The sequence below is a fragment of the Nerophis ophidion genome, linkage group LG08 (assembly GCF_033978795.1).
Source record: "Nerophis ophidion isolate RoL-2023_Sa linkage group LG08, RoL_Noph_v1.0, whole genome shotgun sequence".
NCBI lineage: Eukaryota > Metazoa > Chordata > Actinopteri > Syngnathiformes > Syngnathidae > Nerophis > Nerophis ophidion.
The window spans coordinates 67,213,187-67,237,991 of record NC_084618.1 but is presented as its reverse complement, the minus strand read 5'-3'; the positions used below and the strand labels follow the sequence as shown (position 1 = coordinate 67,237,991).

Below are 24,805 nucleotides of genomic sequence, written 5' to 3'. Positions count from 1 at the left end.
GTACAATATTTTGTCTTGTTATTTCTTGTGAAAATATACTATGAAAAATATACAAATACTGTCAAGGCATGAGTTACTGCTTAACTCTTTTTGTGGTTTACTGCGGTGCTTCAAACACTTAATTCCACTTAAGATGAACGTGTGTGCTGGTTACAAATTTATTGTATGGTCTTTGTGCACTACAATGTCAAACTACCAGTTTTCCCAAATATTAATAAAATGATTGCATTTTGTCTAGTTATAGTTTTCACAACCAATGTGACACTTTAATGCACGTTGTCTGCAACAAGTTAGCATGTTTATTGCTATAATACAAAACAGACATAAAAAACATACAAATATCATAACATTTACAAAAAAGTCAAGTTTAGACTAGAAAAAGAGCCTTCTCAGTACAGTTCAATATCTCCTCTGCCTGGGGGAGAAGATGGTGTTGGGGTTGCTGTCTCGCTCCCGCTCCTTGTCACGCTCCTTCTGGCTATTGGGCGACAGCGCCTCCTCCAGCTTCTTCTCGCTTTTGAAGAGATCCCGCCCCGTGCGCCGGATATGCTCCTCGATTTTGCGGTGGCGCTTCATGTCTGATAGCACCTTGTCCAGCCTCGCCTCTCGTTTGACGGAGGAGCGAGCAGATGAGCCTGTTTGTAGGAGAGAAAAAAACAATTTATGTCAGAGTACTTTGAAAATTGATGGGGTGCAGTGGAATGGAATACACACCTGGTGTTCTGCGTCTGTTTATGAAGGAATTTTTCGGGGTCGTTTGCGTTTGCTCCTCATTAAAATCAAACTCTGTTGGAGTCGGCGGCCTGTGGATAAAAAAAACTCAGTTTGAGTACATAATCCTTGCAAAAAAAAAAAAAAGGCGCCAAAATGATTTACTAACTTCCGCTCCCTCTCCTTTTCCTCCTCTGCATCGTCATCATCCTCCCTCTCAGGTGACAGGGTGTTTTCGGGCGTGGGCGGCCTCCTGGGAAGAGGCACAAAGTTGAGCTCCAGCATCTCGCCTTTATCCAGTAGCTCATAGAGTCTCTTGATCTCGGCAGGAGCGGGCATCCAGTTTTTGGGGTCCTCCATTTCCTCGTCGCTGTAAACCAGCTCCCATTCGCTGTCCTTGTCTGCATTGGGCGTCCCTCCTTCTTCCACAAGTGATGCGTCTGTTTGAAGCGCTATTGTCTGCGCATCACCCTCAAGCTCCCCTGTTTCTTGTGCTGGAAATAAAAAGAAAAAAAGTGACATGAGAGAATAAGATGACATTTTGTGTAAACAAACAAAAATAAATAGTTTGGCATTGATATCATCACACTCCTCAGCCTTCCCAGCAAGGTCTATTCAGGCGTACTGGAGAGGAGGCTACGCTGGATAGTGGAACCTCGGATTCAGGAAGAACTGTGTGGTTTTTGTCCTGTTTTTGGAACTGTGGACCAGCTCTATACTCTCGGCAGGGTCCTTGAGGGTGCATGGGAGTTTGCCCAACCAGTCTACATGGAGAACGCATTCGGCCGTGTCCCCAGGGATGTCCTGTGAGGAGTGCTCAGAGAGTATGGGGTATCGGACTGTCTGATTGTGGCGGTCTGCTCCCTGTATGATCAGTGTCAGAGCTTGGTCCGCTTTGCCGGCAGTAAGTCGGAGCCGTTTTCAGAGACGGTTGGATGCCCTCTGTCACCGATTCTGTTCATAACTTTCATGGACAGAATTTCTCAGCGCCGTCAGGGCGTTGAAGGCATCCGGTTTGGTGGCTGCATGATTAGGTCTCTGCTTTTTTTAGATGATGTGGTCATGATGGCTTCATCTGACCAGGATCGTCAGCTCTCACTGGATCGGTTTTCAGCAGAGTGTGAAACGACTGGGATGGGTGTCAGCACCTCCAAGTCCGAGTCCATGGTTCTCGCCCGGAAAAGGGTGGAGTGCCATCTCCGGGTTGGGGAGGAAATCTTTCCCCAAGTGGAGGAGTTCAAGTACAGTACCTCAGAGTCTTGTTCATGAGTGATAGAGTGGATCGTGAGATCGACAGGCGGATCGATGGCGTTTTCAGCAATGCGGATGCTGTATCGATCCTTTGTGGTGAAGAAGGAGCTGAGCCGGAAGGCAAAGCTCTCAATTTACCGATCGGAGCTTTGGATTATGACCTAAAGGAAAAGATTCAAAGGTACAAGCGGCCGAAATCAGTTTCCTCCGTCAGGTGACGGGGCTCTCTCTTACACATAGGGTGAGAAGCTCAACGTAAAGCCGCTGCTCCTCCACATCGAAAGGAGCCAGATGAGGTGGCTCGGGCATTTGGTTAGGATGCCACCCGAACACCTCCGTAGGGAGGTATTTAGGGCACATCTGGGGAAGACCCAGGACAAAGAAGATGGATGGATCATCACCCAGCAGTTGAATTTCCCTCATGCACTTCAAATATAACATATGTTTACTTTATTTTGATAAATGTTTACCTTTTTCATCCTTACTTGACCCCTCTTCCTCTGCAATAGCTGGCATCTCCGCATCATGTTTCTCTCCGGTTTCTTCTTCTTTCTCTTTGCAGGCTTCATTTTTATTTTCTTCGTCCTTTACACCCAGAGCCTCAATGCCCTGTCTTAGGGACGAATCTGTTGCCTCAGCCTGCATACTTCAATGCAACGTAAAAGTCTGAGGAACAAGACGACAATAAAGTTAAGGTATAGTAATAGCTGTGCCAGGCATGTAGAACTTAACAGGTGGTGCACATTAGCAGATCAGCACCATTAAACGAACATTCGTCAATTTCATTTCATTAGCTAATATCAAGCCATTGTGTTATTAATGAAAAGTCCTAAACACAACGCGAGCTTCTTAAGACGTCATTATTACCAAATGTATGGCGCCGTGGCTGCAGGCAGCGTTCTCGTCGGTGAAATATTGAGTAAAGTTATCTCCCCATGTGAATTAAATGGCTAGGACTCTCCATGAGGCTAGCTTAGGAGTATTAAACAACAAAACACGGACGTAAACATAGCGCCATTTTGGACCGAATAAACAGCTTGCACGGATATGCGACTAAACATCATGTGGATTATGTCGAATGTGGCGAAAGTGCGGCAGCCCTTCGCAAGGGTAGTTTTGGAGACCTGTTAAGGCGTCATTTCCGGTGTAGCCGAGCTGAGAATCAGGCGGGAATTACATTTATTCAGTTATCTAAAAAAAGTGTTTAATTTTAACTAGTACAAAAATACACATATATTCTTACTTACTACTGCATTCCATGCTGTGAATATTTTTCAAGATAAAAACATGTATTAGATTTTGGCGAGCTCTGATTGGCTGTTGTCATTTCCGGTTTTGTGGCCCCTATTTTAAAAATGTTTCCGTTAGCAGTTGAGAGGTTCGCCTCGCCATTGTTAAAGAGCGGACAACACAAGTTTGCTGAGGGCTATATTTCAGCTTCGACAGAGGTATTCCTCCTGGTATTTAGTAAATAACAGCGGTAAGTGATATATATATTGAATTATATACATAATATGTGGAATTTGAGTCTTTAAGGGGGGTTTCGCTTGATTGTTACCCGATAGCTAAGGGTCGTCGTCTCTCGAGCACCTTTTCCTTTCGGAGGTTTTACTGTTTTTATGTAGCTTTTTATTTTTTTAAACGGTGACACACATAAAACATGTTTTCCAGGACTGGTAAAGAGCCAAACCATGGCTCAGCGTGTGCTAATATCAGAGAGTGGAAGCAAGAAAGCCTCCCAGGTGAGAGTTGCTGTTCGTCTGCGTCCCTTTATGGGCCAACACGATGAGCGAGGCGAGAGGCCTTGTGTGAGAGGTCTGGACTCCCAGAACTTGGAGATTATCAACTGGAGGAATGCATCTGAAACCGTAAAATACCGGTAAGTCGTGCTCACACTGCCATTAATTGTATTGTATTAATGCTGTTAATGTGGTTTTAAGCTTTGACGTGTTCCACGGTGAGCAAACGACACAGCAAGAGGTGTTCCTTTCGTCAGTGAAGCCCATTCTGCCACACATCCTGAGGGGGCAGAATGCTAGTGTCTTTGCCTATGGGCCAACAGGAGCTGGTATGTTTGGCTGCAAATTTGATAACGTGATATCGCAGAGATTCTGCATTAGAATGGTTGTTGCGTAACTCAGGGCTTTAAATTACAATAACAACATTAAAGGCCTACTGAAACCCATTACTACCCACCACGCAGTCTGATAGTTTATATTTCAATGATGAAATATTAACATTGCAACACATGCCAATACAGCTTTTTTAGTTTACTAAATTAAAATTTTAAATTTCCCGGGAGTTTTTTCTTGAGAACGTTGCGTAATTATGACGTGTACGCTTGACGTCACGGGCTGTTAGGAAATATGAGCGCTGCGCACACACACAGCTAAAAGTCGTCTGTTTTAACGGCATAATTACACAGAATTTCGGACATCAGTGTTGCTGAATCTTTTGCAATTTGTTCAATTAATATTGGAGAAGTCAAAGTAGAAAGATGGAGTTGGGAAGCTTTAACCTTTAGCCACACAAACGCACGGTGATTCCTTGTTTAAAATTCACGGAGGTGAAACTTTACTATGGATCACAGCAAACATGGATCCCTACCGAATGTCAACCAGCAGGTTTCGGTGAGAAAATTGTGGTAAAAAGTCTCCTCTTACCGGAGATCAGCTGAGCTTGTGTCGCCCATAAAGCTGCTGTCAACTTCCCTGAGACACCCGTGGACACACACTTCCGACTATCAGGTACTGTTAAACTCACTAAAACACTAGCAACACAATAGAAAGATAAGGGATTTTCCAGAATTATCCTCGTAGATGTGTCTAAAAACATCTGAATCCGTCCCAATGCAATTGCGTTTTTTCTAACTTGTTTTTTTATTTTCTAGTCTGTCGCTATCAATATCCTCAAATACGAAACATTCATCCTCGCTCAAATTAATGGGGAAATTGTTTTCTCGGTCCGAATAGTTGTTTTTGTTGGAGGCTCCCATTAAAAACAATGTGAAGATATGAGGAGCCATCAACATGTGACGTCATCGTCTGCGACTTCCGGTAGAGGCAGGGCTTTTTTGTTAGCAACCAAAAGTTGCGAACTTTATCATGGATGTTCTTTACTAAATCCTTTCAGCAAAAATATGGCAATATCGCGAAATGATCAAGTATGACACATATAATGGACCTGCTATCCCCGTTTTAAATAAGAAAATCTAATTTCAGTAGGCCTTTTAAATTTGATGTGCAGAAGTATTAAAAAATCGAATACAATTATGCTTTGGCTATGGTTCTTAAACCGGGTTCGGTGAGTCGGCCTCAGGGGTTCGGCAGAGGTCAAAACACACCCGACTCATCGTGTAACTACAAATGAAGGGGTTGTACTTGTATAGCGCTTTTCTACCTTCAAGGTACTCAAAGCGCTTTGACACTACTTCCACATTCACACCCTGATGGAGGGAGCTGCCATCCAAGGCACTAACCAGCACCCATCAGGAGCAAGGGTGAAGTGTCTTGCTCAAGGACACAACGGACGTGGCAATGTTGGTACTAGGTGGGGATTGAACCAGGGACCCTTGGGTTGCGCACGCCTCTCCCTGTCTGCGTATTACAGATACGGTAACAGCTGACTGATTTGCAGGTGTGCAATTTGTTGTGAGTTTATGCACTGTGTTGGGTTTTGTTGTTTGAACAAGGTGATGTTCATGCACGGTTCATTTTGTGCACCAGTAAAAAAAACATGGTAACACTTTAGTATGGGGAACATAGTCACCATTAATTAGTTGCTTAACAATATACAAATTACTAACATATTGGGTCTTAAAGGCCTACTGAAATAAGATTTTCTTATTTAAACGGGGGTAGCAGGTCCATTCTATGTGTTATAGTTGATCATTTTGCGATATTGCCATATTTTTGCTGAAAAGATTTAGTAGAGAACATCCACGATAAAGTTTGCAACTGGAGAAAAGCCCTGCCTCTACCGGAAGTCGCAGACGATGACGTCACATGTTGATGGCTCCTCATATATTCACATTGATTTTAATGGGAGCCTCCAACAAAAACAGCTATTCGGACCGAGAAAATGACAATTTCCCCATTAATTTGAGCGAGGATGAAAGATTTGTGTTTGAAGACATTGATAGCACTGACTAGGAAAAAAAATGTTACAAAAAAAAACGCGATACGGATTCATATGTTTTTAGAGACATTTACTAGGATTATCCTGGGAAATCCCTTATCTTTCTATTGTGTTGCTAGTGTTTTAGTGAGTTTAACAGTACTTGATAGTCGGAAGTGTACGTCTACGGCCGGGTGTTGACGCGCAGTGTCTCGGGGAAGTCGACGGCAGCTGTACGGGAGGCACAAGCTCAGCTTCTTACCGGGTAAGAAGCGAATTTTTGACCACAATTTTCTCGCCGAAACCTGCTGGTTGACAGTCGGTTGAGATCCGATGCATAGTAAAGTTTTACCTCCGGGAATTTTAAAGGGGAACATTATCACCATACCTATGTAAGCGTCAATATATACGTGGATGGTGCAGAAAAAAGACCATATATTTTTTTTAACCGATTTCCGAACTCTAAGTGGGTGAATTTTGGCGAGTTAAACGCCTTTCTGTTTATCGTTCTTTTTGCGATGATGTCAGAATGTGACGTCTCCAAGGTAATACAGCCGCCATTTTCATTTTCAACACATTACAAACACTGGGTCTCAGCTCTGTTATTTTCAGTTTTTTCGACTATTTTTTGGAACTTTGGAGACATCATGCCTTTTTTTTTTTTTTTTTTCTTTGTCATGAAAAAGGGATGTTTTTGTGGTTGGTGCACTAATTCTAAGTGTATATCATGTTTTGTATGTTTATTTAATAAAAAAAATATAAATAAAAAATATATATATATTTTTTTTTTTAAATAAAAATGAAAAAAAAATCTTCTGCGGCCCAGTACCAATTGGGCCGCGGCCGGTGGTTGGGACCACTGATCTAAAGTGTACAAGTTTTGCCTTGGCATCACTATAGACAATGAATTTAAACTTGACAAACAAGTCAATAGCGTTTTAAGATCTTGTTTTTATCATCTTTGTCTTTTAGCAAAGGTAAAACTGTTTTTATCTTTTAACCTTTTTGAACAAGTTGTGCATGCTTTTATTTCAAATCGCCTGCACTACTGCAATGCACTTTATGCTGGCAGTAGCCAAAAAGCTTTCTCCCGGTTGCAGTTAGTCCAGAACGCGGCAGCACGACTTTTAACAGGGGCTCTGAAACGCCAGCATATAACCCCAATCCTTGAAAGTTTGCACTGGCTCCCTGTTCATTTTAGAATTGATTTTAAAATATTGCTCTTTGTTTTTAAAGCTACACATGGACTGGCACCTCATTATATCTCGGACCTCATCCAAATATACAATCCGGCGTGCGCTCTGAGGTCCGAGAGCCAGCTCCAGCTCCTGCTGCCCAAGACCAGACTTAAAACTAGGGGAGACAGGGCCTTCTCTGTGGTCGGCCCTAAGCTCTGGAACACTCTGCCCCTCCATATTCGAACTGTTCCCACAGTGGAGTGTTTTAAGTATCATCTTAAGACCCATTTTTATTCTCTGGCTTTTAACACTACGTGAGCTGTGTTGCCCCCTGTGTTTTAAAATTTTGATTTCTATTTACTGTTTTAATTGGTTTCACCCTTAAAATAATTTTTAATATTTATTTTATATTGGTTCTATATTTATTTCTATTTTTTGTTTTTATTCAGTCATTGGTGGAGCTCAGGATGGTATTTGAATGTTGTTTTTAATATTGTTGTGCAGCACTTTGGAAACATTTTGTTGTTTAAATGTGATATGTAAATATTGGATTGATGATCTGGAATAAGAGTGATAGCTCTATAAAATAATCACATTCTTTGAACATTTTTAAAAAGCTTTTTAAGCAAAATGTATTGTGATGTACAATTAGTACATAGTACATTTAGTATACCCCTTTTGGTTGAGGAATTCACAATCACATAATTTTGGTCTTGACCTCTGTATTTAGGATGAGATAATCGCAGATCTTCAAGATGCAACCTTTTAATCAAATTTGAATAATAGGATATTGACACTGGTTTGGTGGATTTAAAGATTCCTTTTTAATTTCTTAATGAAATGCGTATTTGGTGGGTAGATTTTGAAATGTATTTTGTTTATTATATGTTGATGTATATTTTAACTGTGGGTCCCTGTCCATAAGCTGTGTGCTTCAACAGATGACCCTTTTGCAGAACGGACTCTGATATTAACAAAAGAAACAATGAAATACAAAACTTTATTTATAAATAAAGTGGTCTTGGCCTCAGACTTTCAAAGTGGATATAAGTGGTCTCACTCTGCATCGTTCTTAGAACCTGTGCACATTTTATTTGACAGTGGTATTACATGGAGTGAGCCTGTTTGTCAGTCATCAACAATCTTTGTTTCAGTGTGCAGGCGATGCCTACTTGCAATTCTCCGTCCGCCTTTTCTTTTGTAAAGTAGCAGTTGCAACGCTCACTATAATGTTGGAGCTGGAACTAATCATTTTGAAACAACCGTCACCACTTTTAAAGTACACATTGCTTCCAAACCGTATGAAAATATGTTCACAAAAGATGGGCTGTGTGGGCCTTAGAAATTATGTTGGAACAGACTATTTCAATTCAACAATCAGAACAAACAAACAAGTAAACATGCCTCTTTTATTTTTTTTCAAATATGTACATTGAAGAAAAAGTAATTTAAATTTTTAAACTGTTAAAGAAGGAAAAACTCATAGGGAAAAAATAAATGATAGCACCATAAAACATGTGTAAGGAAAAACTAAAGAAAATACAACACAAAATAAAAGCATCATCACCTCCAAACACATGCTCCTAGGGATAGGCTATTTGGCAACACTAAATTAGCCCTTGTCTGTGAGTGTGAATGTTGTCTATCTGTGTTGGCTCTGCAATGAGGTAGCGACTTGTCCAGTGTTTACGCTGCCTTCTGCCCGATTTAGCTGGGATAGGCTCCGGCGACTCTGAAAGGGACAAATAGTAGTAAATTGATAGATAAAATTTTTTATTGTCTTTAAAGTAAATTGTCTGTCTTTCAGAATGTGGAAAGTTTCATAGCCTTCAGCCTTGTTCCTGATGGGTCGTGGTTAGGGCCTTCACTAGCCATCTGTGTGTGAATGTGGAAAATGGTGCTTTGAGTACCTTGAAGGTAGAAAAGCACTATACTACTGTAATCCATTTACTATTTGACTACCGTTTATATATGACTGTCTGCGGTAAGACATTGGCATTACATTTGTTATAGGTGGCATTAAAAAATGCAATAAAAACATTGGTTTTGCTGATACCTGCATCAAGACATAGCAGCAATACATGTTTCTCATTTTTAAGGGACAGAAACTATTATTTCAAATGCAAAACATTACAAGAATGAAATCTGTAGAGGGGACATATTGGGCTTTCCAGTGATGGGTGATTTTTATTTATTTATTTATTATTTTTTTGAGTTTGTAAAATTAAATAGAGAATGTCTCCCCAAAAATTAGCTACCATAAAGAGGCAAATTGGGCTGATAATTAAAGTTAAAGTACCAATGATTGTCACACCAGACTAGACGTGGCGAAATTATTCTCTGCATTTGACCCATCACCCTTGATCAACCCCTGTGAGGTGAGGGGAGCAGTGGGCAGCAGCGGTGCCGTGCCCGGGTATCATTTTTGGTGATTTAACCCCCAATTCCAACCCTTAATGCTAAGTGCCAAGCAGGGAGGTAAGGGGTCCCATTTTTATAGACTCGACCCGCCCTACTTGCGTCTGTTGAGGTTGTGTATTATGTAGCCCGGGAGAGTTTGGGCTGCAAGCTGTTCTGGGTATTTGTTCTCTTGTGTTTAAGTTGTGTTAGGGTGCTGATGTTCTCCCAAAATGTGTTTTTCATTCTTGTTTGGTGTGGCGCATATTTGTAACAGTATTAAAGTCGTTTATACGGCCACCCTCAGTGTAACCCGTATGGCTGTTGAGTAAGTACGTCTTGCAGCCACTAACGTTGTTCTGCACAAGTCTCGCACAACATTATTTAGAGTTGTCACTTTAGTTGCGTTATGTGCGCAATGACGAGTTGTAGAGCACTAGTTCTATAGATGGTATGCTATGTAAAGGTATGCCAAGGGTTAAGTGAGATTTATCAACATTTAAAAAAAATAGCAGTCAGTCATAAATACTTAAATATATTTATTGGATAGCACTTCAACAAAATATGAATGTAAGTTCACAAACTGAAAATAAATGCAACAATGCAATATTCAGTGTTGACAGCTAGATTTTTTGTGGACATATTCCATAAATATTGATGTTAAAGATTTCTTTTTTGTGAAGAAATGTTTAGAATTAAGTTCATGAATCCAAATGGATATCTATCACAATCCCCAAAGAGGGCATTTTAAGTTGATGATTACTTCTATGTGTAGAACTCTTTATTTATAATTGAATCACTTGTTTATTTTTCAACAAGTTTTTTAGTTATTATCTTTTTTTCCAAATAGTTCAAGAAAGACCACAACAAATGAGCAATATTTTGCACTGTTATACAATTTAATAAATCAGAAACTGATGACATAGTGCTGTATTTTACTTAATCTCTTTTTTTCAACCAAAAATGCTTTGCTTTGATTAGGTGGTACTTAAATTTAAAAAAAATGTTCACATGGGGTACATCACTGAAAAAAGGTTGAGAACCACTATTGTAGAGGACGCTAAAGGCAGTGCAGTCACGGCAGCCCTTAATAATGTCAGTCGGGGGAAAATTGGGACACATTCGTGAAAATGTTTGCATCGGTAGATTTTTGTGAGGTGCACTGAAATTCAGGAGTCTCCCAGAAAAATCTTGAGGGTTCATAGAAGGTGAATTCATTAAAAAGTGCATGTTAGATTGTTTAAGAAATGTTTTCTCGCGGCCCAGCCTCACCCAGTTTCTGCATTCAGTGGCCCCCAGGTAAATTGAATTTGAGACTCCTGCTCTATAAATGTGTATGGTCACATTTACTGTATTGTGACTTAGAATGTGACAATACATATAAGTGTAAATGTGACCATACTGCCAAATATTTTTTAATCAGATAAATCATGCTTTTTATATGTGATTAATCAGTGAATTACTTGCTTGCATAAAAAATAAATTGACACCTGTAATTTAACTGTCAGAATATCTTAAACAAAACATTTTGCAAATTTTTTTACTTGAATGTACCTTATTTGCTCAACGAGTCTCATCTGGGTGTATTTTGAAGCAACATTTTGCCACCGAGCACAAGAGTTGGAGTCTTTTCACTCATCTTTGCACTGGCATATGCATTGACCTGATCAATCAAATAACCCACACAGCCTTTCAGTTAACCATGTGTGGTTAAGGTAAAGTAGCATGTGGGGTCAAATTAAATCTGTTGATTTATCTGCGTTAATACAATATTTTTTTTTGTGATTTGATCACATTCGTTAGATAGTAAAATTTGGCAGCACTCGACTAAACACATGATATTGAGACAGAAATCACAGTCTGTTATGTCAATAAGCTAAGGCGATTTACTTAAATTAGTTCTCTTATTCTTTGAAGTATATATCAAACCTGGAACTTTACAGTTGCTGACACGGCCGCTCTAATGTGTAATTATAATAAGGCAAGTACTGTATTCCTTAATATAAACTCTGATTTCTCTGTTTGTCATTATAGTTCGAACAACAAATTTGGCATACTTGCTCGTTTGGCACATTTGACTTTGCAATCATATTTTTTCCTCCTAGCTTTTGTTACTCTGCAGTGCTTCTCACTAGCGAGTCACGACTAGCAAGGCTCTTTGTCCTTGCATTAGGCATCCTGCTTGTGTGTAAACTGGTGATTCTGCCTCCACCCACAGAGACAAAGATTATGGATGACTGACAAGAAAAGTCACCCCGTTCATTAAATTCTGCAATTGAATAAACAAACTCCGGTCTTGAGAGGAAAACACAGAGCGAACCCTCTCGTGCCCTGTTCGAAAGTAAGGGATGAAAACAATGCAATTTAACAATGATGGTAAAGTTATCGGGTTAATTTTTATTTATTGCTCTGTTAATATATTAGCCCAGGATTCGTGGAAGCTATTTAATGTGATTATTTTTTGGGGGTTTAAGGCAAGACGCATACCATGTTGGGGAGTTCAGAGGAGCCGGGCATGATTCCTCATGCCGTTCAAGAAGTTCTCAATCTGGTCAATGGTCGAGATGACGAGGGGTGGGACTACTCCATTGGCATGTCTTACTTAGAGATCTACAACGAGAAGGTATCTTGTATTTTTCACCATAATGTTTTTAAACACCTTTAACGTGGTAGTAATGTTTTTTTGTCACACAGGTGCTCGATCTATTGTCACCAAGCTCCCAGGATTTGCCGATAAGAGAAGACAAGGACAAGAACATCCTTATACCTGGCCTCACTCACACAACAATCACGTCTTTTTTGGATTTTGACCGCCAATTTGTTCAGGCCAGTCTCAATCGTACCACAGCATCGACCAAACTGAACGAGCGCTCCAGCCGAAGTCACGCAATCCTGCTCATAAAGGTTTGGTCAGAGCTTTTTTGTGTTCCTTCATGGGTAGTCCTACTTTTGAATTTGGGTGGCTTGTGGTGGTAAAAGTTTACAAAAGAAACTTAGTGGGTCTTGGCCTCTGTGCTGTAGGCTAGGATTTGGTAGCTGGTACTATATATAAATCCTCTCTTGCAACATTCCCACTAACAACTGTTTTACTTTACTGGTAGAGGTACAAACACATGTTACATGTTCCTTTTTAATGCAGTCTCTCAACCTACGCAAATGACATTTTCGTCCATGCAGGTGGTGCGGACTCAGCACGCCCCGCCTCACCGCCAACAAACGGGCAAGCTTTACCTGGTGGACCTGGCTGGCTCCGAAGACAACCGTCGCACCGGCAACCAGGGTATCCGTCTGAAAGAAAGCGGGGCCATCAACCTGTCGCTCTTCACACTCAGTAAAGTGGTGGACTCCCTCAACTCGGGAATCTCCGTGCGCGTTCCCTACAGAGACAGTAAACTGACGCGCCTGCTTCAGGACTCTCTTGGGGGCTCAGCACACTCAGTCATGATCACCAACATTGCCCCCGAGTACAAGTTCTACTTTGATACCTTCAGCGCGCTCAACTTTGCGGCCAAGTCGAAGCTCATTGTAAACAAGCCATTTACGTGTGAGACTGTGGCTGTGCATCCAGGTGAGTCATTGATCACATATATAGGAATGTGTATCGCTATATTTAACCATACAGTTGCAGCTTCTTGTTTTTGCTGCTATGAACGTGTTTATGTTCGAGTGACCGTCTTAAGCCTGGTGTATACTCTCACATAGCTCACGTAGTTTCATCTCGTCTCACCTCCCTCTGCGTAGCCTCCCAAAAAAAATCCTAGATTTGCGACGCAGAACGCAGAGCTGTGATTGGTTAGTTTTTGCCTGGGAAGGTCCCCAAACATGGACGAGCAGATTTTGTGCTTGAAATACACATTATTGTATGATTATAAAACTGGGATTAAACATTTGCATGAAAACTGATATTGTATACTTAATATCTAGGTGCGCTTTGAAAATAATTACTGAATGTGTGTTTTTCAGCTTATTACCGTGTTATTCGGACTATAAGTTGAGTTTTTTTTCATAGTTTGGCCGGGGGTGCGACTTATACTCACTCAGGAGCAACTTATGTGTGAAATTATTAACACATTACCGTAAAATATCAAATATTATTTAGCTCATTCACGTAAGAGACTAGACGTATAAGAGTTCATCGGATTTAGCGATTAGGAGTGACTGATTGTTTGGTAAACGTATAGAACGTTCTATATGTTATAGTTATTTAAATGACTCTTACCATAATATGTTACGTTAACATACCAGGCACCTTCTCAGTTGGTTATTTATGCGTCATTAAACGTACACTTATTCAGCCTGTTTTTCTCTATTCTTTATTTATTTTAAATTGCCTTTCAAATGTCTATTCTAGGTGTTGGGTTTTATCAAATAAATTCCCCCCAAAAATGCGACTTATGTTTTTTTCCTTCTTTATTATGCGTTTTCGGTAGGTGCGTATTGTACTCCGGAGCGACTTATACTCCAAAAGATACGGTATGTTGTTGTGTTCAGAACAAATCACAAAGTGAAAGTACAAAAGTATAACTTTTCTCATGAATCTTGTGCGAGCAGGTTCAATTTCGACATATGCGTGCGCACACGTCTTTTTCTCTCACATACATTGTTTTTTCTACGTCAATCTTTCAGGCACGGTATATTTACAAACAACAATCTGTCTTTTACCATGTCCCGAACATCCATTTAAAGTAGCCTGATTATTGTGAATCCTTATTTCCGCTGTAGACAAAGTTGTCGAGGTTGTGGTTCAGTGGCTGTATATAGTCACTCTTCACAGGAAAGAAATACACAGTATCTAGTCTGCAGTTGCTCCTTCTGGAGACACCGCTCCTTAGTTTACAGGTTTAGTTTGGGGGAGGGGGGGCACGCAAGCTACGCAATGCGAGAGTATATTCCAGCCTTTACATGTCATCCAAGGAGTTTTACTCCCATGAGTGGCTGAAAAGTCACAAAAAACACTAATAATATGGCTGACTCAAGCGGTGAGTTAAAACTGATCGATGCCCTAGCATCGCTGAAATAGAAGAGTGGACTCTTTTTGGCTTTTATAGAATGGATTACACAAAGCTGGATCAGGACTTTGCAGTATGTTATAGAAGACATATTATGCAAAACCAACTATACCTGCCTATTTGTACCTGTTTGTTTTAAGTATTTGGGATCAACATAAGTCCAGAACATTTTAAATCAAACCATGGAGGCATGTTGGAGATACTCAAAAAAACAAAACAATCTTGCCTCCTTTCATACTTTCTCCAAATGAGCCACCCAGAGTTTTCACAAACTGTGACATTTTGCTCACCGGTGATGTCAGCGGATATCTAATCTATTTAATCGCTAAAAACTACAATATGGATGGCGGGGGGAAGACTTTGTTAAAGTGGAGGCACGCAATTAAGAAAAAAACAATGCATCCTAAACAGACGGTCAGAAAGCAGCTGGAAAATGGTCTGTAAAACATTATCTATGCAAAAATTTTGTCTGAAAGACGACCATTACATGTTATTTAAACCACAAGTAAGTGTTTTAATGTAGAAAAAAACATAATTTGACTCATTAAAGGCCTACCGAAATGAGATTTTCTTATTTCAAACGGGGATTGCAGGTCCAGTCTATGTGTCATACTTGATCATTTTGCGATATTGCCATATTTTTGCTGAAAGGATTTAGTAGAAAACATCGACGATAAAGTTCGCAACTTGTGGTCGCTAATAAAAAAGCCTTGCCTTTACCGGAAGTAGCAGACGATGTGCGCGTGACGTCACGGGTTGTAGGGCTCCTCACATCCTCACGTTGTTTATAATGTGAGCCTCCAGCAGCAGGAGCTATTCGGACCGAGAAAGCGACAATTTCCCCATTTAATTTGAGCGAGGATGAAAGATCCGTGGATGAGGAAAGTTAGAGTGAAGCACACAAAAATAAAGGGACGGCTCCAGGCGGCAGTTGGACCGTGTCGGATGTAATTAGACACATTTACTAGGATAATTCTGGAAGATCCCTTATCTGCTTATTCTTTTAATAGTGTTTTAGTGAGATTGTAAAGCCATACCTGAAAGTCGGATGGCTGCTGTGAACCCCAGTGTCTCTCAGAGAAGCCAATGGAGGAGCCAAGATCACAGCTGCCTTTTTGAGCTGCAGGAGGAAGTCCCATAATCCACTGAAGTCTCCGGTAAAAGCCGACTTTATATCACAATTTTCCCATCCAAAAATGAGCTGGTTGACGTAGAGAAACATGTTCGCTCGACCGCTCTGTGTTAAAGCTTCACAACAAACAAAGAAACACAAGCTGTGTTTCGGTGCTAAAGACCGCTGCAATCCACCGCTTTCCACCAACAGCATTATTCTTTATAGTCTCCATTATTAATTGAACAAATTGCAAAAGATTCAGCAACACAGATGTCCAAATTACTGTGTAATTATGCGATGAAAAGAGACTACTTTTAACCGTTTGTGGTGCTGGGCTAATATGTCCCCTCCAACCCGAGACGTCACGTGCACGCGTCATCATTCCGCAACGTTTTCAACAAGAAATTCCGCGGGAAATTTAAAAGTTTAATATAGTAAACTAAACCGGCCGTATTGGCATGTGTTGCAATGTTAATATTTCATCATTGATATATAAACTATCAGACTGCGTGGTCTGTAGTAGTGGGTTTCAGTAGGCCTTTAAAAGGGCTATAATATACAAAACCAACGTTTCTGACCTGTTGGTACCTGCTATTGTGTATCTTGGGATATGCATAATCACGAAAATTTTAAATCAAACCAAACAGGCATTGTGAAAATATTTATAAAATAATCTTACCCTCCTTTCTACTGAACTTCCGCCTAACAAACTGTTTGGAATGTGCACAATTGGTGATGTCACAAACTGGGAAAAACCATCAGCGGTATGATATAAATGTACGTCAGAGTGCCTGGCGCATGTCCGCCATTGGAGTCCATGCTGTAATCAATATGCACTTTGTTTTTCTCTATCCTCTTGTGTGGCAGACTCTGTCGAACATGCACACACATCCTCATCTTGAATACAAAATAGTGTATAGTTCTAACTTGGGAACAGCAGAATCACTATGGAAGTGACAAAAACTACAGCAATGTGGGCAGGTAGAAGACAGTCGAAGTGGTGGCACGTAAATAGGACCGCCCACAAAATGCTGCAACAGAAAGCGCCCGTAAAACATAATTATGCAAAATGATTACCAAAGAACCACCAATACATGTTATGTTGACCTCACGGAAGCATTTTAAATGTAGGAAAAAAAATCCTAATATTGCCCCTTTTTTCAAGTGTCTCACATAGGGGTGGAAAGTTTCCGGTAAATTTCTGGAAATTTACCACTGTTGGGAAGTTTGGAAATATTGACCATTTTTTGATTATTCAAAGTTGGACACCGTCCATGGGAATATTTGGGAATTAATGGAGAATTACAATAATTATATATTATTGGGCACTTGTCTATATTCTGCTGCATTTTTGACGTAGCTCTTTGCACACTATTTGCAAGAGTACACAGCCTTTCCACCTACATTGGTTGGGGTGAAATGTCTCCACACATCAGATGGTGTATGTGGCATTATTCTGTTTGTATTTATTTATTTTTGTTAAACACTAATGCAATGCCACACACATACATAAATAGTCAGCCAAACAATTGGAGTAGTCTTTACAAATATTTTACTGATGGACAAATGAATAGAAATAGGCTAGATGAATAAATGAACACTCAATCAGCATGCTAAATCAAACTATAACCTACATTCTTGTATGACAACAGAATGGCTAGCAGAACATAAGGCAAAGGAAACTAAATGTTTTGATTTAGTATTGGCTAGTGGAACTTTACAGATCACAAAAAAACTAAATCCGGATGACCAACATTGTTAGCATAAATGAATGAGATTTAACAGAGAAAATTAGCATCACTGCTAACAAAGAAATATTTTCGGTTCATTATGAGACTGTGGTGGTACATAAACGTAGCTCGCTAGAGATATTGGCCCCAAAATTATTTAACAAGTACAGGAACATCTAGCTAGCTTGAGTAGAAGTCTGCTGGAGTAGTCTACAGTCATACAGTAACCAGCAATTACACCCCTATTAAACTTAAATACCATAGATCAAATATATTTACCCCAGTAATATCATCAAAACTTACCTGACTAGATGAAGTCCTTGGGCTCAAATACTAGTGTGGTCTCAATAACCCTGCTGTAATGTGTAGCATGCTGGAAATTATCTGTGCATGTGATGGAAGAATGTACTGCACGTGTGATGGAGGAATCCACGGTGAAGGGTTGAAATTCTACTGAATTTGCATTAAGTCAGGTTGTTTTAGCTAATGATCATGCTGCAAGACCTAGCATGTTGCATTTTGTATTCCCATATATTCCTGTTAATTCCCATGGAAAGTTACCAACTTTGAATATTCCTGTAACTTTGCAACCCTAGTCTCACATAAATTCGAAATACGGGCACAACCAGCCACAGGTCTGCCAGTGACACCACCACCCTGAGCTGAGTAAAAGAGATGGTGATTTTCTTATCAAACACTTATTTGTGTATTAGATTAAATCTACTTGAGAGACTTGAGATGTCATGTTTCCCGAATTAGTTTAAAACTGTTATAAATTATTTTTATGAACAGTTTGTGCTGTAGTTGAATTATGTTGCAAAATATTAATTTTATTATTCTGACATTAAGTTTTGTGGTGTATTAAATATTCTATGAGGATACAATACTCTTTTGAGATATCCAGCCCTAATACAGGTATTTTCATTGTTGCGAATGAGCTCCATTAATTAACTTAATTTGGGTGCTTAAACACAAAACTGGCTCAAGAACTAGTAAGAGCACATGCACGCTGCAGAGAATACACGGCTCAATATTGGCCGCACTTGTCTTGACTGGTCTCAACAAACATTAATCAGGATAAATACTTGTTTTAATGTTTACCCGAAAAGTGTAAGGATCATAAATGTCTTTATTGCCCAAACAAAACAGGCTACATAATCCTTAAGCATGATAAAATATGTGGTCCTTTTGAAAGCGACAATAAGACGTAAAACAACAGTCATGCTGCTTTTCCTACCTTTTCTACTTTGTCCTTTCAATAAGCCATCTGGATGAATATATTTTATTATTACGTTTCATTTCTTGTTTTATTTAGTGTTTTAATTGCTTTGTTTTATGTCTGTGTATTCTATGTGTGTGTGGAAAACAACTCTTAATTTTCCCCTCCTTTGGTGCCTTCATCTCCAGTGAAGCGGGCCCGAGAAGAGCACGAGACGGCGAGCGCTGGCGCCCACGCCCGCAAGAAAAAGCAGAGGGAGGAGAAGAAAACAGAGCAGGATGCCTCCTCACCTTCAGCTCATCTTCACAGGTAGAACACTGCAGAGTGCACATGCTCCTAATGAACACCTAATGTCGCGCTCTGCCAAGACTTTGCAGATAGTAGCCATCTGTAGCTGATGTGATTTCCCATGACGCCTTGCTTTCATGCCATCTGCCTGCAGGTGTGCACAACAGTCTATTGATCTCTTATATCTGTGTGCTCCCCTCAGTCTGTCAGAGCCATCGGTGATGGACAGGCTGATTGCTCTGGAGAAACAGATTAGCTGCCAGGACAAAGACAATATGCTCAAAAATGTGGCCCAATCTCGCAAGGAGATCCAGGTAATAAACTGCATGTCCTATTTGGGCAGCAACAATTAATCAATGAATTCCATTAAGAAACAAGCTTTGATTTATATTCTTTTGCTTTAATTATTTGATCAAGTGTAACTAATAAAAGCTGATCAACTCTAGACTGAATGTATTGCACAGAACTTAAGCTATACGGACATGTTTTTTCTGCAATAGAGCGCACAGGAGAGCGGTGTTTTGTGGCAGAAAATCTGAGTGGCAACAAACAGCGGAGACTTATTTTTATTTTTAAAATGTTAATGTGCTAGAGTTAAAAGTGCAATTTCAATGTCGATTTTTTTGGAAAATAATGTAGATTATGGTAAACTGAAAAAATCTTGTTTATCCCAAATATTTCCCCTATAACAGCGTTTCCCAACCTTTTTTCCACCAGGGACCGGTTTTAATGTATGCAGTATTTACCATGAATTGATTAACGTGGACCCCGACTTAAACAAATTGAAAAACTTATTTGGGTGTTACCATTTAGTGGTCAATTGAACGGAATATGTACTGAACTGTGCAAAATACTAATAAAAAAAGGATCAATCAATTTGCATGGACCGGCTTTCTAAGTGTGGCAGATAAAAACAGCAAAAAAATTATCCTTTGGCTACAATCTGGCATATTAACATTGCATATGTTCATTAAAACGTGCGTTGTCCAATGTACTATAACATAGGAGTTGTAATATACATCTATTAACAAGCTTATTGGTGTTTAGTGGGACAGGCGAAAGTTATGTTGGAGAAAATGCGGTAGTTCATATTTTAATTAAAAGGTTTCTGTGCGGCCTGGTAGCAAATGCATCACGGACCCCGGACCAGTGGCTGGGGACCACTGCCCTATAAGACAAATTGATAGATTACTCTATTTTAAACTAATTGATAGCTGCAACGCTATCTCACATAATCCTCCTATTTTTGCAACTGTTTTATATCTTGAAAGACGCTACTATAAAAGTCAACTTTAAAGAGGAAATGTTTTTGGAATTTTGCCAATCATTCTGCATGCTTACGTGAGACAAGAACACGTGTTTTTTTAAATGCATTCTAAAATGTAAATAAATGCTAACAATGGAGGTAATGAGTTTTCTGTATCCACCTAAAAACACCTCCGTCAGCCTTTTGCTCTAAGTATGTACTGTAGAAACAGACACATTCATAATGACATGTAATGTTTACGTATTGTGGTCATTTTAAGCAAGCGGCAGTGTATCCATAATAATCACAACGTTTGTTTTTCCCTTCAACAACGCTACTAGTCACGGCAGACTTCATGAGAGCCATCAAAGACTACTTCGGGGGAAAATTATGAGGCAGAAACTTATGTTTTTTAGCCTGAATATACAGATGAGCTACATGTTTTAGAAGCTGTGTGCTAAACATATACAGCTGCAGTGAAACTAAGCATTATGCTGCAGTATTGCTAAGTGCTGATTAAGCAATACAAACCATGAACATAAAAAAATTATCACTTACTGTACATCGTCTGCTCTCATTGGGATGCTAACTGATGTTCATATATTCCCATTTAAATGAATAATTAATTATAATCCTCGCACAGGTTTGAAAAAAGTGTCCTCAAACGAGTGTCTTTGTGCCTTTTTCACCACCTCCTGATCTAAGTTGAATGTCAAAGTTGAGAAACTTCTCTGTTAATTGCTACAAACTCACTATTCAGGTGGCAGGCATGATTTATAATCTAGAATCCACTTTCACCAACTCAGAGGCGATACAGCAGCAGCTCAGTATGTCAATACTATAGCTGTATGAGCTAGTTAGCGCTCAGCGATCACAGCACCACTTAAAGTAGTTCCTTAATGTTAGTGCTTATAATAAAAGTATTGCTAATATGTAATATTAGGTCACAAGATGTAAAATGAATTTTGGCGGTTTTTACATGTTTTTTCGGGAGTACTTCCGTTAGCAGCATTGTTAGCCACCTCATACTTTAAAATGCGTGAAAAGAGATGTGTTCTTGTGTTACATAGCGATTGTGAAAAATAGGCTAAATTACAAAACAAAGTTCAGTTCCCCTTTAATATACGAGGGTAGTCTGTCTAAAGCTTGATAGCAGCGTAGATCTGCTGAAAAGGACTCCAAACACAGCCATGATTGTTAGAATAGCCGATACACAAGTGAGTACCAAGATAATTGCATATAGTCACGCATGGTGGTCTGAAGCTGCTTGATTGCTGCTGGCACTGGGAAGTTGTCTCATTAAAATATAAAATGTGGTACGATACTTGATATCAAACCTTTCTACTTCCTCATCCAGGAGCTGAAAGAGAAGCAGAAGGAGCTTGAGAGGAAGGCCCTGCTGTTAAGTCGGCTGACTAAAGAAAAGTCAGTGAGTGAGGAGACGGGCATCCGCAGCAACACGGCTCCTCTGCAGCAAAAACTAGCCGTCACGTCAAAGGTCAATAGAAAGCAAGCAGTCGTGCAACCCCTGCAGGGTCAGTCCAATAAGTTCTTTGCTTGACCAATTCATTCATGTGACCCTTGTCTAACCCAGTGTGCTCTTTCCTGTGCAGTGACTCCGCTCCAACCACTCAATCAGCAGGCGATCGTTAGGAAGCAGTCAGTCTGCGTCAAGGTGGACAAGGCGCTTTCAGATCACGTGGAGGTTAGAAACCAGACCAGCTCTAATTGAATTTAGACTTTAACAAACCCCCTTTCTGCATCTGTAAAAGAATCACCATTTTCCAACATACATGTTGATGCTGTTCTTGTCGATACATTAGTTAACAGCATATTAGAAATAGTTCTCAGTGTAATTCAATTAAGTTCTACACCACTCTAGCTACAATATGAGGCAAAATAAATTAACTCAATAACCGGTAGCCTTTCATTCTTATGTTTTCTCTCTAGCTCCCGGATGACAAAGAAAACATGGTGGGGAACTGGGAGTCTCGGCTAGACAGGTGCTTCCTGGAACAGTCCAAACGGAAGATCTTGCAGATCCTTAACACGGGCTCCCTCAAAGAGCTGAAAGGCCTGCAGCAGATCGGTGACAAGAAGGCCAAACTCATCTTGGGCTGGAGGGAGATCAACGGCATCTTCTCCAAGGTGGTATACAAAAGTGTTTTAAATTTTTTTTTTTTTTTTTTACAAACATCAGAGGATGACCATAATTTTTACTGTTAAACTGTTCTCTTGCAGCTGGAAGATCTCGCGAAAGTTGAGGGTATGACAGAAAAGAGATTGTCCTCCTTCATGAAGGTATGTTCTTGTATTTAAATGTGATAGTGTACCTAATGAAGTGGCATACCAGTAATATAAATTTTGGTCTTTCTACTTTCAGGCAAACATCTTAAGTGTGATTGGAAAGTAATTTTTTTTTTTTTTGGGGCACATCAAGCCATCCATCCTTTTTTCTACCGCTTGTCCCCTATATCAGCTGCACTCGGGCGGAAGGCGGCATACACCCTGGACAAGTTGTCATGTACCATACAGTAAATAACCACACAAGCTTCATTTTAAGTTTTTGTTGTTGTAACCCGTGGATTCCAGGAGATGGTGCTGCCTCTTCTTTTTATTAAACGCCTCACATCCTTGACTTTGTTTTAATGTGATGCATTTTTACACAATGGCTTCAAATGTGACAACAATGACCTTGCTGCGTCTTCGCACACTCACCTTGCCACATCCTCCCTCCACTCTCCCCCCTTCTCTTTTGCCAATAGTACAAAATGACCAATTGGAGTTTTCTGATTGTAGAATCAATTAACTTGTGTAGTTTTAAAAGGGTGAAACATTCATTTTAATGCAATTATCTTTTATTTTTTTCATTTGAGCATTTTTCTGTTAAAATATTTATAGATTTGCTGAATGAACCTACTTGCTGAAATGTCAGGATATTTTCCATTTGTGTTATGTAAAAAACATCTATTTTTTTTTTTTTTTTTTAATAAAATGAAAATGTGTTTGGATATGTTTTTAAAGAGTATCTTAGTAATTTTTCTCAAAGTGCGTGTGAGTGATTATCAAACTATAATGGTATATAAACCTACAATGTTATATACACATAGATGTATAATAAAACATTTCTACAATGTATAGACTTAAATTTTCAAGAAACATTTGAAAACGTATTTTTAGTATATGCACCTTTTTAACTATAATTTTTAATCCACTTTGTATCCTTTTTATGACGTTGCCCCTGTTTTTAGATTGAATTGTTTGACTTTACCAAGTATTTTGTGCAGCGCTTTAGAAACAAAATGTACTTATTTCAAGCCTATTTGAATTAGACAATGTAACTTCATTTGATATGTATGTATAATATATATGTATATATAAAATATGTGTATATATATATATAATGTGTATATATATATATATATGTTAGGTCAGGAAAAAGGGCTTCACGGTGGTAGAGGGGTTAGTGTGTCTGGCTCACAATACGAAGGTCCTGAGTAGTCAGGGTTCAATCCCGGGCTCGGGATCTTTCTGTGTGGAGTTTGCATGTTCTCCACGTGAACGCGTGGGTTCCCTCTGGGTACTCCGGCTTTCTGCGGCTTCCTCCCACCTCCAAAGACATGCACCTGGGGATAGGTTGATTGGCAACACTAAATGGTCCTAGTGTGTGAATGTTGTCTGTCTATCTGTGTTGGCCCTGCGGTGAGGTGGCAACTTGTCCAGGGTGTATCTTGCCTTCCGCCTTTTTGTAGCTGAGATAGGCACCAGCGACCCCAAAGGGAATAAGCAATAGGAAATGGATGGATGGAAGGTCAGGAATAAAAACACAGAAGCTATTTCATCCCTACAAGCCTGTTTAGCAGGTTTCTCTGCTCTTCAAGGGATTTTATAAATACAATTCAGGGAATTTTATTTTATTTATAAAATCCACTGAAGTGCAGAGAAACCTGCAAAACAGGCCTGTTTAGCAGGTTCCTCTGCTCTTCAAGGGATTTTATAAATACAATTCAGGGAATTTTATTTTATTTATAAAATCCACTGAAGTGCAGAGAAACCTGCAAAACAGGCTTGCAGGGAAGAAATAGCCTTTGTGTTTTTTCCTGACCTAATGTTTATTCCGCTTTACTCTGGTATTGAGCACTGTAAAACTGATAAACCCCAGTAACCGAGCTCAACTATAGATATATGTATATGTATATATATATATATATATATATATATATATATATATATATATATATATATATATATATATATATATATATATATATATATATATATATATATATAATATACTGTAAATTGTATATAATCAATGGATACATTTGTAACTCTGCTTTTGAATATTACAATAGTTGTCTTTCTGGAAAGTAAAATACTCATGACACATTTTGGTGATTTGTATTAATTAAAAGTAATACAATTGAGTTTATGTATTTTTAAAAAAAAATCAAACATAAAAGTATTAGTTTTAAGTGAGCCATGTTTGATCCATTTTTATCAAACCGTCGGTGCCAAAACAACAGTCTGCTCTCACTTTTCATTT

At 39.4% G+C, this 24,805-nt stretch overlaps 2 protein-coding genes across 3 annotated transcripts; one reads left to right on the top strand and one right to left on the bottom strand.

Annotated features, from left to right (window-relative positions):
* Positions 1-276: 276 nt before the first annotated feature.
* On the bottom strand, positions 277-3,090 carry LOC133558280 (PAXIP1-associated glutamate-rich protein 1A-like). 2 transcript variants are annotated; one of them, XM_061909527.1, is made up of 5 exons: positions 2,830-3,090; positions 2,448-2,628; positions 881-1,205; positions 715-803; positions 277-635 (listed from the first exon to the last, which is right to left on the bottom strand). In XM_061909527.1, exons 2-5 carry the CDS (start codon positions 2,605-2,607, stop codon positions 400-402), a joined length of 810 nt encoding a protein of 269 aa, XP_061765511.1. In that variant the 5' UTR covers positions 2,608-2,628; positions 2,830-3,090; the 3' UTR covers positions 277-399. The 2 variants fall into 2 exon arrangements, with proteins under 2 accessions (XP_061765511.1, XP_061765510.1); XM_061909526.1 differs by having other exon boundaries at positions 2,433-2,628; positions 2,830-3,086.
* A 217-nt stretch (positions 3,091-3,307) lies between these two features.
* Positions 3,308-22,897, top strand: LOC133558279 (kinesin-like protein KIF22). Its single transcript, XM_061909524.1, has 13 exons — positions 3,308-3,442; positions 3,634-3,841; positions 3,903-4,030; positions 12,128-12,276; positions 12,348-12,557; positions 12,831-13,221; positions 18,914-19,034; positions 19,216-19,327; positions 21,617-21,794; positions 21,873-21,964; positions 22,210-22,407; positions 22,501-22,560; positions 22,643-22,897. The coding sequence occupies exons 2-13, from the start codon at positions 3,654-3,656 to the stop codon at positions 22,670-22,672; spliced, it is 1,857 nt and encodes a 618-aa protein (XP_061765508.1). The 5' UTR covers positions 3,308-3,442; positions 3,634-3,653; the 3' UTR covers positions 22,673-22,897.
* Positions 22,898-24,805: the final 1,908 nt, after the last annotated feature.